Source organism: Populus trichocarpa, chromosome 17, assembly GCF_000002775.5.
Source record: "Populus trichocarpa isolate Nisqually-1 chromosome 17, P.trichocarpa_v4.1, whole genome shotgun sequence".
In the NCBI taxonomy this organism is placed as follows: domain Eukaryota; kingdom Viridiplantae; phylum Streptophyta; class Magnoliopsida; order Malpighiales; family Salicaceae; genus Populus; species Populus trichocarpa.
The window spans coordinates 7,731,223-7,746,730 of NC_037301.2; the positions used below are offsets into that span (position 1 = coordinate 7,731,223).

A 15,508-nucleotide genomic window follows, 5' to 3' on the forward strand; every position below is an offset into this window, starting at 1 on the left:
AGAAAAATGATTTTTCTAAAGTAAAGAAAGCTTTTAAGCCAGAAATATTTTATTTAATTGATCCTAAAATAGTTTAGGATATTAATATGAATTTTAATATTATTAATTTTCTTATTAAATTTTGAAAAATGGTTTTTCAATGAAAAAGTTTATATTAAATACAATTTATTAAGTTTGGAAAATTATCAAATTTGATTTGATTTAATATTTCTAAGTGTTAGAAATTTTATTTTAAAAATTACACTTAAAGTGAATAATTAGAATTGAAGCATGCAATAATTTTATTATGCATATTAATATGTTCATATGCATGATAAATGATTATGGACATTAAAGACCAATGCGATTGTATTTTTCATAGTTGAATGGTTGTAATATTAAATAAGATTTGTGTGTCCTGTCTATTCTCTATTTTACTTCATGAGTTGTTCAATTTTTATTTTTTTTACGTAATTCTCCTTGAATGTAACTCAAGGTTTCTTATTCAATTATATAAATGTTATGTAATTTAGAAATGTAGGAATTTAGATAGTAAAATTATTTTGTAATCCAAGATGAAGAAAGAATGGCAGTAAATGATATAACCATGGTGTTCGCAAAGGACTTATAAAGATTTGCAGCAACTACATAGATTTTGACCACCTAATTCCTTTCAATGGCTCAAGGAATGTTTAGATATGTTAATAATTATCCAATTAGAATGACATGCTAAGGGTGTATATTAATATATAATTGTTATGTATGATATATCAATTATGCCATGAAATGAGACCTAATTAAAATTAATAACAAATCCTTCATTAATATATTAATTCATTTCGTTTATATTAGGTGGTGAAATTCAAACTAGTGACTATTGATCATTAAATTTCTCAAAGAACTATCTTTATTAAAAAAAATTAAAAAATAATTTACTAAATGAAGTAACAAAATATGATTTGTATTATTTCATATCAATCCAAATTCAGAACTAGTTAGGATAGTTAGTGTTAGAGTATATGCCCGATAAGCAAAATATGAGTATACTTCTTAAAAGAAAATTTTAATGTATTTAATTTTTTTAAGAAGTTTAAGGCATTAGTTGAAAATAAAAGTGGTTATTCTATAAAATTATTAATGAAGATAGTTGTGCTAATGTTACTAGTACTACTCTTGTTAGCAAGTTGAACTTGAATTTTATTCAGCATCATAAACCTTATAAATCATAATGGTTGAAAGAATGTGATGAAGTTAAGGTGACTAAGTCTTGATTTCATTTTCAATTAAGAGATGTTTAGTTGAGGTATTGTGTGATGTGGTTCTTATGTATGTGAGTCATTTATTATTGTTGAGTTTCCTGAAACACATAAATATAGCGGAAATGAAAAATTTAAAATTTAATTTTTTTTTAGAGTCCCAAGGATCCCGTTAGACAAATATAAGGTTGTTTAGGGTTTATACAAATATTACCTGAAGATCATATTTTCTTTTCGGTTTTGAATATTTGTTTCAAGGCTAGGTTGCCGCAAACCACAAGCCGTCCAAATGATCGGTCTTTAACGGTAATCCACATGAACCACCAATGAAAAATTTTCTAAACCCTTTTAGGAGAGAGAGATTTCTATACTTTAGAGTGCTAACTCTTTTCTTTTGTATTTTATGTGTTTATGTATATTGTACTTCACTCACACTTTTCATCACCACTCATAGAAAATAAGAGGTATAACATTCTATTTACAAGGAAACCTTAAAACCTTAAAAATGATAAAATATCAATTTGCCTCTTAAATAATATCACATATATTATTTTAGCCTAGTTTTAGAATTTTATTCAATCAAGTCCTTACTTGATTGTTTCTAGATCTGGAATTGTAAAATTTCTAAAATTACATTCTAGCCCGTAATTTCTAAAATTTATTTATAATCAAGTTACACTTGATTAATTATCCCATTTTAATTTTTGGCTAATGATTCTTATGTTTGTGACCTATTAGGTTCCCTGATAAGTTAGCCAAAATATAAATTACAATCCTAAATTAAACGGGATGAAATTAATTAAATAATTTAATATATTATCAATTCAACAATTGATTGATTTATATTTGAAGATCAAGTACAATGTCGAGCAATCTGTCATAATCCTTCAAATATTATGAAAGTCATAACTGGTTTGGCTTAACCTTTTAGTGATTGGTTTCTCTGTTTAATTATTATCCATTCATCAACAATGTTCTGATTTAGACATATAATATATAGTATGTTTACTTTGTCAAATCATGTTTATTCTCAACACCATAATCATTGATTATTCAAATAAGATTTAAAACTCTTTTAAAATCTTATCCCACATTGCGTAAAGATTGACAGTCAATACTATTTAAGTAATACTCTTTTGATTACTTAAATACCTTCATATTGTTCATGTTATACCCAATATCTACCTATTTGTTACTATTGATTAGGACAACGTGTAACATGATTAAAACATAACACTCTCTATATAATATACATTTGTGATCTCAAGTCTAAAGATCACTACACCATCGTCATGTGAGCCTTTCCATAAAAACATGTGATATCTCCATATGAAATTCTCATACGGGTCGGTTCAGTATACATGTCATCCGATAAACATCTACATATTAGCTTTAGGCATCTTTCATACCCTAACTTATGAGAACAATTGCTTCTTTTCATAAAGAAAAAAACATAATATGTACCAGTCTCAACAACTCTATTTAATATCTAGTTTTAATAGAGATGATGAATATTTAAGAACAATGCTTTGATGCAATAAGAATCTCATAATTATAACAAATTTAATTTTTTTTGCAAAATATTTTTGTCCTAAGGACTTTAACTTTACTCTAGATTCATTAATTAAATATTTGATGAAAATTAAAGATAAATAAGTCTTTATTAATATTATATATATTTACATGAACAAAGTCAATGCCACATGTAACCAAACAACTAGCTACAAGGCTTATGTACTAACAATTATTGGGTTGTCCTTGACAGTTTAATAGGGAGGCAATGTTTGGCGGGTTTAGAAATAGGTATGCTATTATAAAAGATGGTAAAACCATAACTTTTATGCAACTAGTATCCAAACAAGTACATGATGATCAAATCAAATCAAATTGAAAAGGAAAGGTGAGGTCGAGAAGAGAGAAAACTCCGGTAAGGAACATGGTGAGAAAAGAAGGTCAAATTCGAACACAAACAAAACTAAATTGAATCCAATCAATCAATGAGTGGAGGTGAAATAAAAGGAGAGAAGAAAGTAAGTGTGTAAAGTAAGAAATATGTGGAAAAATTAAAAAAAAAAACCTAATTTTTATGCAAGAAATGGTAAGGTTAAATGTATTTTTTATTCTAACAAGTTAATGATTGTAATTTTATATAAAAAGATTTATTTTAACATTAACAATGTGGCTATTTGATTATGTGTTTTCATGAAGAGATTCCAAGTGGAGCTACAGAGAAATGATGATTTGGTGTCCGTTTAAGGGCGCCACACGTGCGTGTATTCCCGCGCATTTCGGTTCTTTCCGCATAACACGTCAAAAAAGTGATAGGGAAAACATAACAGAAACAGAGCAACAACCTCAAAGTATCATTTTCAAGATCTATCTATTAATTATCATTGCGTCTAAAAGTGTTGAGCATTATCATTTGTATTTATTTTCTTATCACATCTTCATCTGGAATAGGATTGTAACTGAAGCATGGATTCTGAAACCTTATCTACACTTAATAACAACATCAAAAATCACTTGCCAGTCCAGTCAAATGGCTTGATATCAGCTCCAGACCCTCCTCAGCAGCCATTTGTAATTGGTATGTATACGTTTCTTCTTCATCGTATATACTATTATGCATTCTACTACTTGCTACAATTCTGTAGTATTTTTGTTTATAGATTTTCAATTTCCTGATGCTGAAAATGCATCTGTTCAGGTGTTGCTGGAGGTACTGCATCCGGGAAAACAACTGTGTGTAATATGATTATTTCTCAGCTCCATGATCAACGCGTTGTTCTTGTCAATCAAGTAATTTTGTTTTTCTCCTAAAACAGGCCAATTATTTAGATGCTATTAATTTGAGATCAAACGAAACGAGTAATTTTGTCTGTTTTGATTTCGTTTTCTTTTTCTAGGATTCATTTTATCACTCCCTGAGTGACTATGCATTGGCACAAGTTTATGATTATAACTTTGATCATCCTGGTAAGTATTCTCTTTATCAGATCATAAGGTTTATAGTTAATAAAGTTTATTGATCTCGTGAATTTCTGAGAGGTTTGGCATTGTGTTCGCTTTCCAGATGCCTTCAATACAGAACTTCTCCTTTCATGCATGGAGAAATTGAAAAATGGACGGGCAGTTGACATACCAAATTATGATTTCCAGACCCATAAAAGAATCGGTCCAGGATGGAAGGTATTTGGAATTTTGATGCGATTGCTTCAAAAGTAACAAATAGAAAATTCTTAACCAAACAGAAGTAAATGGTTTTCTCTCTCTTGATATTGAAGATGTTGATTTATAACATTGATTTTTCTTCTTCTTTTTAATCACAGGTTAACCCTTCAGACATCATCATTTTAGAAGGAATTCTAGTTCTCCACGATCCTCGGGTTCGTGATCTAATGAACATGAAGATCTTTGTTGACACAGGTTCTTTACCATTATCTTATTCAAACATTTTGTCGATGGTCCTTGTCAAGAAAGCAATAAAGATTTTAAACATCCTTTGATTGTGTTGGACTGCTTGTAAAACTGATCTTGACAACAGAAACTAGCTAACGTTGAATTGATTATATAGTTTCAATGACAACAACATATACGTGAAGAATAAGTTCAGCAAAAAAACTAATCTAGCATTGATAAAGAAAAGGATCAAAATGGTGATAAATTCATGAATCTTTGAACATTCCCTAATAACATCATTTACTATATGATCAGTTTCAAATCTCTTCACAGTTCACACCACAGCCTAGTCATACTTTTAAAGATATTGTGAAAGAAGTTTTTCCCTTGGAAAAGCTTCTATATTCTTAAGACAACTGTGGGCTTGGTTTACTAAAAACATGCATTCAATCGGGTTTCCTCTGGCCCAAGTGTTGACTTCGGTACTTGTGATAAGTAATCTCCAGGTAAAAGTGATTTCCCTTTTATTACAAGGATGAATGCTCCTTCCTACCATATTCTTTTGTATTTCTTATATACAGAAATTCAGTAAAATACTCGGATTCTCTTTGGGGGTAAACATGCAAGTGATTCTTAGTTTATAGGGTAGGCTATGTAATCACAAGAAATATTACTGATAAAATGCATATTATGTGCGAGGATCCAGAATTTTATACCACGTAACTAAATGTACATGATGCATGTTCATCTGTTTTTTCGCAGAGAATGATCACCTACAAATAACCATCACCATAATTTCACAGTGCAGATTCTGACCTGCGACTTGCACGGAGAATTCAGCGCGATACTGTTGAAAGAGGGAGGAATATCCAGAACGTTCTTGACCAAGTCAGTGAAGTTTCTTGATTGCCTGAGATTTCTGTTGCTAGGTTCAATCAAACTTTTCATAATCATTGCTATATGAAGTTCCTTGGTCGTACTGAAAATGGATATATGGAGAGTGTATCCTGTTTTTTATTCAGTTTCAGCTTAACATTGATAAGTATTTCCAGTTGTGGAATTCCACCAATTTAAGTAATATGGTTTTTAGATATTCTTCTTTCCAACCAGTTATCTATAATTTGCAGTACGCTCGATCTGTAAAGCCAAGTTTTGAAGAATTTATATTGCCATCAAAAAAATATGCTGACGTTATAATCCCTCGGGGAGGAGATAATGATGTCGCGATTGACTTGATAATACAACATATCCGTGCAAAGCTTGGCCAGCATCATTTGTGTAAAATATATCCAAATGTTTCAGTTATACACTCAACATTTCAGGTAATACTGTTTAACTTGATTTACTGTTGCAATTTCTTCAGTAACTCACCAGCAACCCTTCTTTTTGTTATGAAGTTCTGTATGAATCAAATTTCTTGATTGGAAATCTCCATTCTTGAGTATGAGAGGAAACAGATAATTATCTTTAGTTCTGCATTTCATCCAGATGCGGGGAATGCACACACTCGTACGTGATGTCAAGACAACGAAGCATGACTTTGTCTTCTATGCAGACCGACTAATACGCTTGGTAGATATCTCTCAATAAAGAGAAATTTCAGAGATATAAACTGAGTTTTTTAATTTTATTAACACAACATCATTTGTTTTTGGATCAATGTCTCAGGTTGTGGAGCATGGTCTAGGTCATCTTCCATTCACAGAAAAACAGATCACAACCCCAACAGGTAACTTCGGTTGCATCATTTGCTCCAAATTTCTGTCTGGCATATCCATACCAGCAGCCATCCATGATTTTAAGATGCAATGTTTATGGAAGTTGACATCCATGCATGGGGCGTATCCTTGTCACCTGCAATTCACGCTAAACTTTTCAGATTCCCCAGAACGAGGATAACTTTGAGATGGGATGTATTTATGTTTTTCTTTTCTGGTTTGCAGGATCTGTATACCCTGGAGTTGTTTTCTGCAAAAGATTGTGTGGGGTCTCAGTCATTAGAAGGTACGTGTTTCCTTTCCCCTGCATGTTGTCAGGAATATATATATCACATAATTAATGTTTGCTATTCTGAAGTAGCCTAATCTGTCATCCCTGGGAAACTCTCAGCATTAATGAATCCTAACAACTTCATTTCCTAGCAGTGGGGAGAGCATGGAAAATGCATTAAGAGCATGCTGCAAGGGCATCAAAATCGGTAAAATTCTCATCCATGGAGAGGGTAACAATGGACGGCAGGTTCGTGGAGGCAACTGTACCACATGCCCCATTCTCTCTCTTTATCTCTGTTGCATATAACTTTTCAAATCACCGCAATGTTGCTGCAGTTAATCTATGAGAAGCTACCCGCAGACATCTCAAGTCGACATGTTTTATTGCTCGATCCAGTTCTTGCTTCAGGTTTGGAATTCAAACCCTATATTCAGTTACCCTTAAGAAGAGTGTTGTCTCACATGTATGCGTGATCAGGAAATTCTGCAGTCAAAGCTATTAACCTGCTTCTCAGCAAGGGCGTCGTAGAGTCTAACATCATCTTCCTTAATCTAATAGCAGTAAGTCATTCTGATGCTTGTTTTTGTCAGAAAATTCAACTGCATTTCCCTTGCATAATCTACCATAATTCAATGTCCTGCAGGCACCCCAAGGAATACATGTGGTTTGCAAGAAATTTCCAAAGCTCAAAATTGTGACATCGGAGATTGATGTAACATTGGATGAGGATTTATGTGTTATCCCAGGGATGGGAGAGTTTGGGGACCGTTATTTCGGCACAAACAATTAGGCATTAACAGGAGGACCTTCATCCATCTTCTATCTCCATTTTTTCTTCACTCCGCTTTCCTGTTTTTGTGATATTCGTCATATTCTTGTTAGGAAAGAAACAAGAATATGATGAATACAAGAAGATCGATGCTAGATTAGAGTATCAAGAAAGATTTTGGATGTTATTTCCTCAAATGCAGTTGTTTAACAATTGGTATCTAGTATACTTTTTTTAATTACAATCCTCAAAAATCTGGAAGCCAGAAAAAGAGAAGAAGACTTGTAGTCTCCTAACTTCTCAGCTGGCACAAAAGTTACATGGTTTTTATACTGGTAACATAGACTTTATTGACATTAAGTTTCTCTGCTCAATTCAAGCCCTTGTAAAATATGTACCAGTGGAATTCACTCTGCTGTAGAAAAATATTATAAAAAAAACTAAAAGGTATTAGTGTTTCATTGTTTGCATAGTCTCGGAGTATTTGCGTCGCTGCATTGTAATTATATTTTTATTTTTTCAAAAAAAAAAAACAATGACTGGTTAATGACTGGTTATTGGGAGTAAGATGATATTTTAACTAGGATTCAATAGTCATTATCATATTGATTGGGATAACTTGGTCTTCTCATATTTTTATTATAATAAAATGACTTAGTTACCTCTAAAAAAATAACTAAAATGATGTTCAAGAATTTTTTTAGTATTTTTAATTTTTAAAAAACAGTAAAATAAAAAAATTATCCTTGGAAGCAAAATTACTCAATTGATGTTCAGGGGCTTTTTCATGTTTTCAATATGGTTTTTTTAGTTATAATTAAGTTGGACTAGGGGTGATTGGGTAATTGAACAAATAAAAAATATTATTTTTTTAAAAATGGAGTTAGTGCGTAAATCATTTTCATGCCATTTAGGTCATACGTGTGGCGTCGACTAGCAGCCAAAAGCAAGCTCTCGTGGTGGCATTTGAATCATCTCAACATCCTCATAATTTCTAAGCAGCGTGTGTGGCCAACATATCTCTAGTTTAACGTCGATGATCTTTTCTAGAAACATCATATCAATTTCTTATTTAGATTTCAGTGGATTTAAATTTATTATTAAGGGTAAATATTGTTCCTTTTATATTAATGATATTTATTATGGATTTGGTCTTTATACAAATGGTTTGTATATACTTAATTTAGAATTGTTTATGTTCAATATAAACAGCTAAAAGAATACATTAGCTAATAAATATCCATTATATTTTTAGCATTATAGATTAGGTTAAATAAATGAACAATAATCACTAAGTTATATATTTGATTATTTTAATTATTAATCGTATGAAACTTATGAAACTTGTTTTTTGGGTAAAATAACCAAATCATCTCTTATAGGTAAGAGTGAAAGAACTGATGAATTGTAAGTTTAATACATATAAATATATGTGAATCAATGACTATTTGTGCTATTGGTGGATATACATATTTTATTACATTCACTGCATATCATTCTAGATATGGTTATGTGTACTTAAAAAAACACATATTTGAATTACTTGAAAAGGTTGAAAGAATTTGGAAAAAATAGAAAAAAAAACTAGAAAAAGTATCAATATACTTCAATCAGATCAAGATGGAGAATCATTAAGGTAAGAATTTCTAGATTTTCTAAAAGATAATAGGATTCTTTCATAATAGATAACTCTTGGAACACCACAATATAATAGAGTTTATAAAATGAGAAATCACATCCTATTGAATACAATGTAGTCTATAATATGCTATATAGATCTTTCATCTTTTTTTATTATTTTTTTGCTATACCCTATAAGAAACTACTTACGTTTTAAATAGAGTTTCAATACAATTTGTTGATAAGATTTTTTTCAAGATATAAAAAGGTAAGATACCAAACTTATCATACTTAAAAATTTAGGGATGTGATGCTTATATGGTGAGTAAAGTATGTGAAAAACTGGAAGCTTAATCAAATAAATGTAAGTTTATGAGATATAAAAAAAATATTAGATATTGTTTTTACTATGTTGTTGAGCAAAAATGGTTGTCTTAAAACATGTTACCTTCTTCGAGAGAAAATTTATTCTTGAAAGGAACAATCAGAGGAAAATAGAATTTGAAAAAGTTCAAGAACTAAAATCCAAATAGAACTCGAGCTCGAAGCTATAACATTGGATGCTCAACTTAAAGTTCAAGAAACACAACAACTTTATGTATTTGGTAGGACATGTCATGCACAATTATAAATGAACTTCTCATGAAACTTGATAATTATTACAAAATATTTTTTCTATATAAATTTTTACATTTCTAAATTACATAACATTAACATAATTGAATAAAAACCCTTGAGTAATATTCAAGGGGATTTAGATGAGAAATACTCTTATATCATTGAAAAAAAAGACAAGGCACACATTACCTATTAAATATTATAAACATTCAACCATAAAAAAAAAATCACACTGGTCTTTTAATGTCTATAATCATCCATCATATATAAAAACACATTAATATGCATAATTAAATATATTTCATGCTTGAATTCTAGTAATCGACTTTTTGTGCAATTTGAAAATAATATTTCTAATATTTAGAAATAGCAAATCAAACTCATTTTAATAATTTTTCAAACTTTAAAATTTTTTATCTAATACATTTTTCAAGATTTAATAAGAGAAATAATCATATAAAAATTCTTATTAACACCCTAAACAATTTTAGGATAAATTAAATAAGATTTATTCCTCAAAACATAAATATTGTAATTAAATCATAATCCAATCAGAATGTTTTAAAAATAAGAATTTTTTTAATTACATAATTTAACCACTCTTAATCAAATTATTAAAATTATGTCCATGATTAATTTAATGTTTCAATTTTAACATAAAATCAATATTTTATTTTTACCGGGATAGAATTGTAATTTTTCTCAAAATACCCTATTATAATAAGGTATAGACTACAGGGGTAGAATTGTAGTTCTACATCTAAAAACCCTAAACTTGGTCGGAGGCGTATAATCATGACTTTTCCTCTCATCCCCTTTTTTCTTGCTATTGTTAGTGATGGGCACATTGCAAACCACCAGTTGTAAGCCTAGTAGTGGTAGCCAAGGTTGGTTGTTGCCCCTCTAGCCAACATGGAAAGTCCTAGTTAGTTTGATCTAGTAAAACCATAACATTATTTTAGGTTTTGTTTGATTTTCTAAAAAACTATGACATAGAAATAAAACTTTTATGAAGAGATTCAAAACCAGTTCTATTATTTTGAAGTTTAAAACTTAGTAGAAATGAAGAACTCCAAGTTTTCAAAAGTTTACTGCAACCCAGACCTTGTTTTAGTTTTCAGACTTTATATGGTGTTCTAGAAGTCAAAATAAAGCATGCCCAGATGTGTTGGAAAGCTAAAAACAAGATATAAAACTTTAGTGATGGCCGAAAGCCAAACTATATTGTTTTGATGCTCTAAATCTAGATGGAAGTCAGTTAGCTAGGAATTCTAGATTTTCAGCACCAAAAAATTGTTTTAGAAAGGAAAGGAGAATCGGTTTTGTAGGGGATCAAATATTTAGCTATAGAGAAGGGACAAAGGTTTTATCATAGAAAAAAAAAAATCCCAATAGCCATACCAAGGGGAAAAAAAGGAGCTCATTATTTCAACAATCATATAGTTCTTTTTTTTTTCTTTATCTAATCTTTTATTTTTAGTTGCTAAATTGTTAATAAGGATGTTGAATTCAAATTTATATTTAAGAAATAATTGGATTATTTCATTAATTCTAATTTATAGCTTTCTTATTATAAGGCCCTGTAGTCATGAAATTCTTGGCATGATTTGAATATGGTTATATTGAATATCATTTGTTAATTGTAATTAGATGATTTTTTTTTTTTATTCTTACAATTTACTGGCCATGAATGGCATGCTTAAGATGTTGATGAAGTAATGAAAAGTTGACGTTCAATATTTATTCGTGGATTATTCATCTGATAGTGTGGTTTAGAAATAAATACACACCTTTATAACCTACATTTAAGAATTTTATAGTGCATAATGAATTTATACTAATTTATGTGATCATGACAATAGATATAAGATTAAGATAGGTATAGTTATTATACCTTAAAAAAGAATATCACATAGAAAAACATTAATGCAAGCAATTAGTCTAAACTTATTAAAGAAATTAAATTGATGAAATCCAAGCCCTAGGAACCTTTCTTTTTCATGAAAATATTTACAGGTATTTTGGGATTGTCAAAATAATATAGGAAATTTTATAAATTGGTATGTGAACCTCCTCCTTGTGAAAATGATACTCTTTTTGCCATATTTTATTTGTCATGACCCATATAATTGTAGTGAAGTCTAAGGGACATCATGGTCATATTAGATTTTATATGGGGTATAAGAGATACCATATGAGAACTACAAACATATCTAATTATTAGGTCAAGAACCTCTAGCATAGCTTTTTTTTTTAGTGGAAGCAAGGACAAGCTATAACACCCAACTTGGATGAAACTTAATACATGCTAACATGTGTGTGCCATCATCTTTACATCAAACCTTAATAGTGTGGTTACAAGATGGATTAACTAATATAGTTTAGATGGATGATAAATCATTTTTGGTTAATTCAAGGATGAAAAATGCATGGTTATGTAGTGATGATATTGATCGAGTCCAATTCATAGGCATGTATAACATGGATCGCCCCATTGACTTCTCTATTAGCAAGAAAATAACACACATTAAGTGACCCATAATAGATTTTTCTAGGCCAAATAACCTACAATGAAAAGAAAATAACTTAAAATATGAGCCATAAGATTAAATGAATCATTATGACTTAATAGAATGTTTTGAGGCTTCCGATGAAGCCTATAGGTCATTATGACTTCATAGAATGTTTTGAGGCTTTCGATGAAGCCTATAGGTGTATTGGACAATAGAATTGAATTTGTTAACCAAAGTCAAATTAAGACCATGGATTGATTTTTCTCGATAAGACAAGCCTTCCTCTAACACCATAAAATATAGATGATGGACAAATTAAAGTTCAAAACATGTTAATTGAAGTTAACTTGGGACTAAAAGTGGGACTAAACCAACCTTTATAAATACAAGCATATTAGAAGAGCTTCAGGAAAAAAAATTATTGGCAAATTAAACACTTACAAAGACTATTTTTCCTAGTGTTACAATGAGATGCTTGGGTTATATAGAAGCTTGGTAGAACATCCTCTACCAATCAAGCTTGGTTTCAAGCCACTTAGACAACTTTTTTGAAGAATGTCTCTAAACATGATTGATTGTGTGAAGGAAAAAATTAAATGACTTTTAGAATATGAATTTATTAAACTAATAAGATATAGTGAATAGATGTCTAATACTAGTATGAAAAATGAATGCCAAATTATACATCAGATTTTAGAAATTTAAATCACATCTTTGAAAGATGAATATCCTATACCAATGGCTAATATGCTTATAAATGCATCTAGAAATGAAATATATAGTTTTATGAAAAGCCACTCTAGTTACAAATAAATATTCATTGTAAAAGATAATATTTCCAAGACTACATTCAAATGTCTTAGTTCACTAGGAAAGAGTGAATGAATGACAATGCCTTTTACATTGAAAAATATAGGTGCAACAAACCAAAGAGCTATGAACTTAATCTTTCATGATATGATTGATCATAATATGAAGGTTTAAATTAATGATATTATGATAAAATTAAAATCAAGATCCACTAACTAAATGAACTATATGCTAATTTGAACTAATAAGGATGCATAGTTTAAAAATGAATCCCTTAAAATGGGCCTTAGAAGTATAGGTAGATAATTTTCTAGGGATTTTTAGTGCATTAGTGAGGCATATAGGTAGATAATAATAAATAATAAGCTATAATGGAAGCAAAACCTCCTCAAAACAAGAAGGAAATACAAAATCTTATTGGCAAGATTAATTTTGTAAGAAGGTTTATTTTAAATATTGCAGGGAAGATTAGACCTTTTACCTACTTGGTGAAAGGAAAAGCTTTAATGAGTTTTAATGAATGAAAAAGAAACATGTTGCCTTTGAATATATAAGAGCTTATATAGTTAAACCCTAAAGTTAGCCCCATCAAGGCTTGGAAAGTGTTTAAGGTTGTATATTTCAATACTAGAAGGTAGAGGTGTTAAAAAAAACCGAAAAACCGATTAAACCGAGAAAACTAGAAAAAAAATAACCGAAAAAATCGAACCGTGAAAAAAAACTGATTAAACTGATTAAAATTTTGAAAAAGCCGACCGGTTCGGTTCGGTTTCGGTTTCATGACCTAATCCTTTTGGCTTGATCTTCTTTGCACAAATAATCAAGATGTTATGAGACCTTAATTTAGGCCTAGAGATACTCCTAAAAATTAGGAGCACAATCAATCACATGATAAGGAATTCATTACTTATTATTCAACTAGTTATCTAGTTCATAAGTGTGAAATATCAACTTTAATTCCATACCAGATTGTGGCCACAAACCTTATTAAGAGATTCTCTAATTTTATTTTTGTTTTTTTAATGAGAGAAAACAATAGAAAAGCTAATGACTTGAATCGACATGGATCAAGGTACTTGATGATCTTCAATAATCATAGCATTACCCTTGTCAAAATCATCGATTGATCAACCATACACATCCAACATGATTGTCTTGATAAATAAAGCAATGCAGATTTCATGATCGAAAATGCACATGACAATAACAATAAAATTGTTTCTAATTTTTTTTGTCAAGTACAAGAAAAAAGTCTTAAGGACATTAGTTTTTTTTATCCATAGGAGGATTAGAAGGATTAAACTAAAAAGGATTTGCAAGATCCTTTGCATAAAGTTTCAAGGTCTTTTAAAATTAAAATGGTTGATTTTATATTCATAGTAGATGTATTACACATGAGTTTGTCACCAATTAGGTAAAGATAATTTATTATAGCCAAGTCATAAAGACTAATGGTTTGTAATCAATATATGAATATGAAGGTGTTGCTGGATTTATATTAAAACAAGGAAAAGGCTGCTAGAAGCTTTTTCTTAAGTTTTAATATGACACGTGATAGTTGAATCCTATTAAAAATACTATAATTCCTCTATTATAAGCTTAATGATGTTTCAGTTTTTCCAACCATCTAATGCAATCTTCAAGAACAACATATTTTCTTCCAGACTTTTAAATTTACATAATCATCTTAAAGATGAATTCTTTCTCTTTCAAAGTGTAGGAAATGTGAAGATCTTCCTCATTCTAAGGTATCTTTTGGTAGAATGAGCCGGAATATTCTCCTTTTTTTGCTATGACTAGCACTCATAGTAGACCATTCAATGTGTAGTCTATTTAAGAGGGTTTATTTTAGAGCAAAATTTAAAGTTACCATTTTAATTTTAGAAAGAACGTAGATTATTTAAGGTTCTTCGTTGAATCTTTACAAAAAAATTATCTAGGGTTTTTAGAGAATATTTAGATTTTGTAAGAGATGATGAATTAGGTGCAATTTAACCTAAATATCATGCCTAAAATCTAAAGAACGTGTAATTTTCAAATCAAATTGATTTAGGTGAAAAATATTATTTTCCATATAATACTTAATTGGTTTTAGTACAAGTTTGATAGGGTTAAAAATCCTTCATTTAAGAAATAAAGAAACATGAGAGGCATTGTTTACACCTGAAATAAACGTACATGTATCAAGCATAAAGAACAATGATTGTTCATCACAAAATAAGAGAAGAAAACTAAAATCGTTTATGAGTTAAAAGAATCGATTGAGTTGGAGGAGTTCTTAATCGACTAGGAGTGTTGAAGAAGCAATGAACTAGTCAACCAAGGGACCAAGAGTCACTATTGCTCATAAGAAAGCAATCAAAAAATAGAGTTTGAAAATACACACAACGAGAGAGATAACATCCTATTTAGAGCGAGAATCATCAATGGAATAACTAATTAAATACGAGAGATTAGACTAAGATTCAAGTGTTATTCAATAAAAGAGAGATTTGTCTTGTATTAACATTTAATAATCTTTTTTATGTGATACCAATATATGTATATGTTTA

At 29.8% G+C, this 15,508-nt stretch overlaps 1 protein-coding gene across 1 annotated transcript; it reads left to right on the forward strand.

Moving 5' to 3' along the window:
• The first annotated feature begins 3,585 nt into the window (after positions 1-3,585).
• On the forward strand, positions 3,586-7,755 carry LOC7461316 (uridine kinase-like protein 5). The gene is made up of 14 exons (XM_002323765.4): positions 3,586-3,822; positions 3,943-4,034; positions 4,142-4,211; positions 4,309-4,424; positions 4,565-4,661; positions 5,443-5,522; positions 5,762-5,956; positions 6,123-6,206; positions 6,303-6,363; positions 6,578-6,638; positions 6,779-6,872; positions 6,962-7,034; positions 7,104-7,186; positions 7,270-7,755. Exons 1-14 carry the CDS (start codon positions 3,711-3,713, stop codon positions 7,414-7,416), a joined length of 1,365 nt encoding a protein of 454 aa, XP_002323801.3. The 5' UTR covers positions 3,586-3,710; the 3' UTR covers positions 7,417-7,755.
• The last annotated feature ends 7,753 nt before the right edge of the window (positions 7,756-15,508 follow it).

Excerpts from the sequence above, each read along its gene's own strand:
- LOC7461316 (XM_002323765.4), top strand. The coding sequence starts at position 3,711 with ATGGATTCTGAAACCTTATCTACACTTAATAACAACATCAAAAATCAC. Across the intron at positions 4,425-4,564 it reads GAATCGGTCCAGGATGGAAG|GTTAACCCTTCAGACATCAT; the intron begins GTATTTGGAATT and ends TTTTAATCACAG. Across the intron at positions 7,187-7,269 it reads TCTTCCTTAATCTAATAGCA|GCACCCCAAGGAATACATGT; the intron begins GTAAGTCATTCT and ends AATGTCCTGCAG.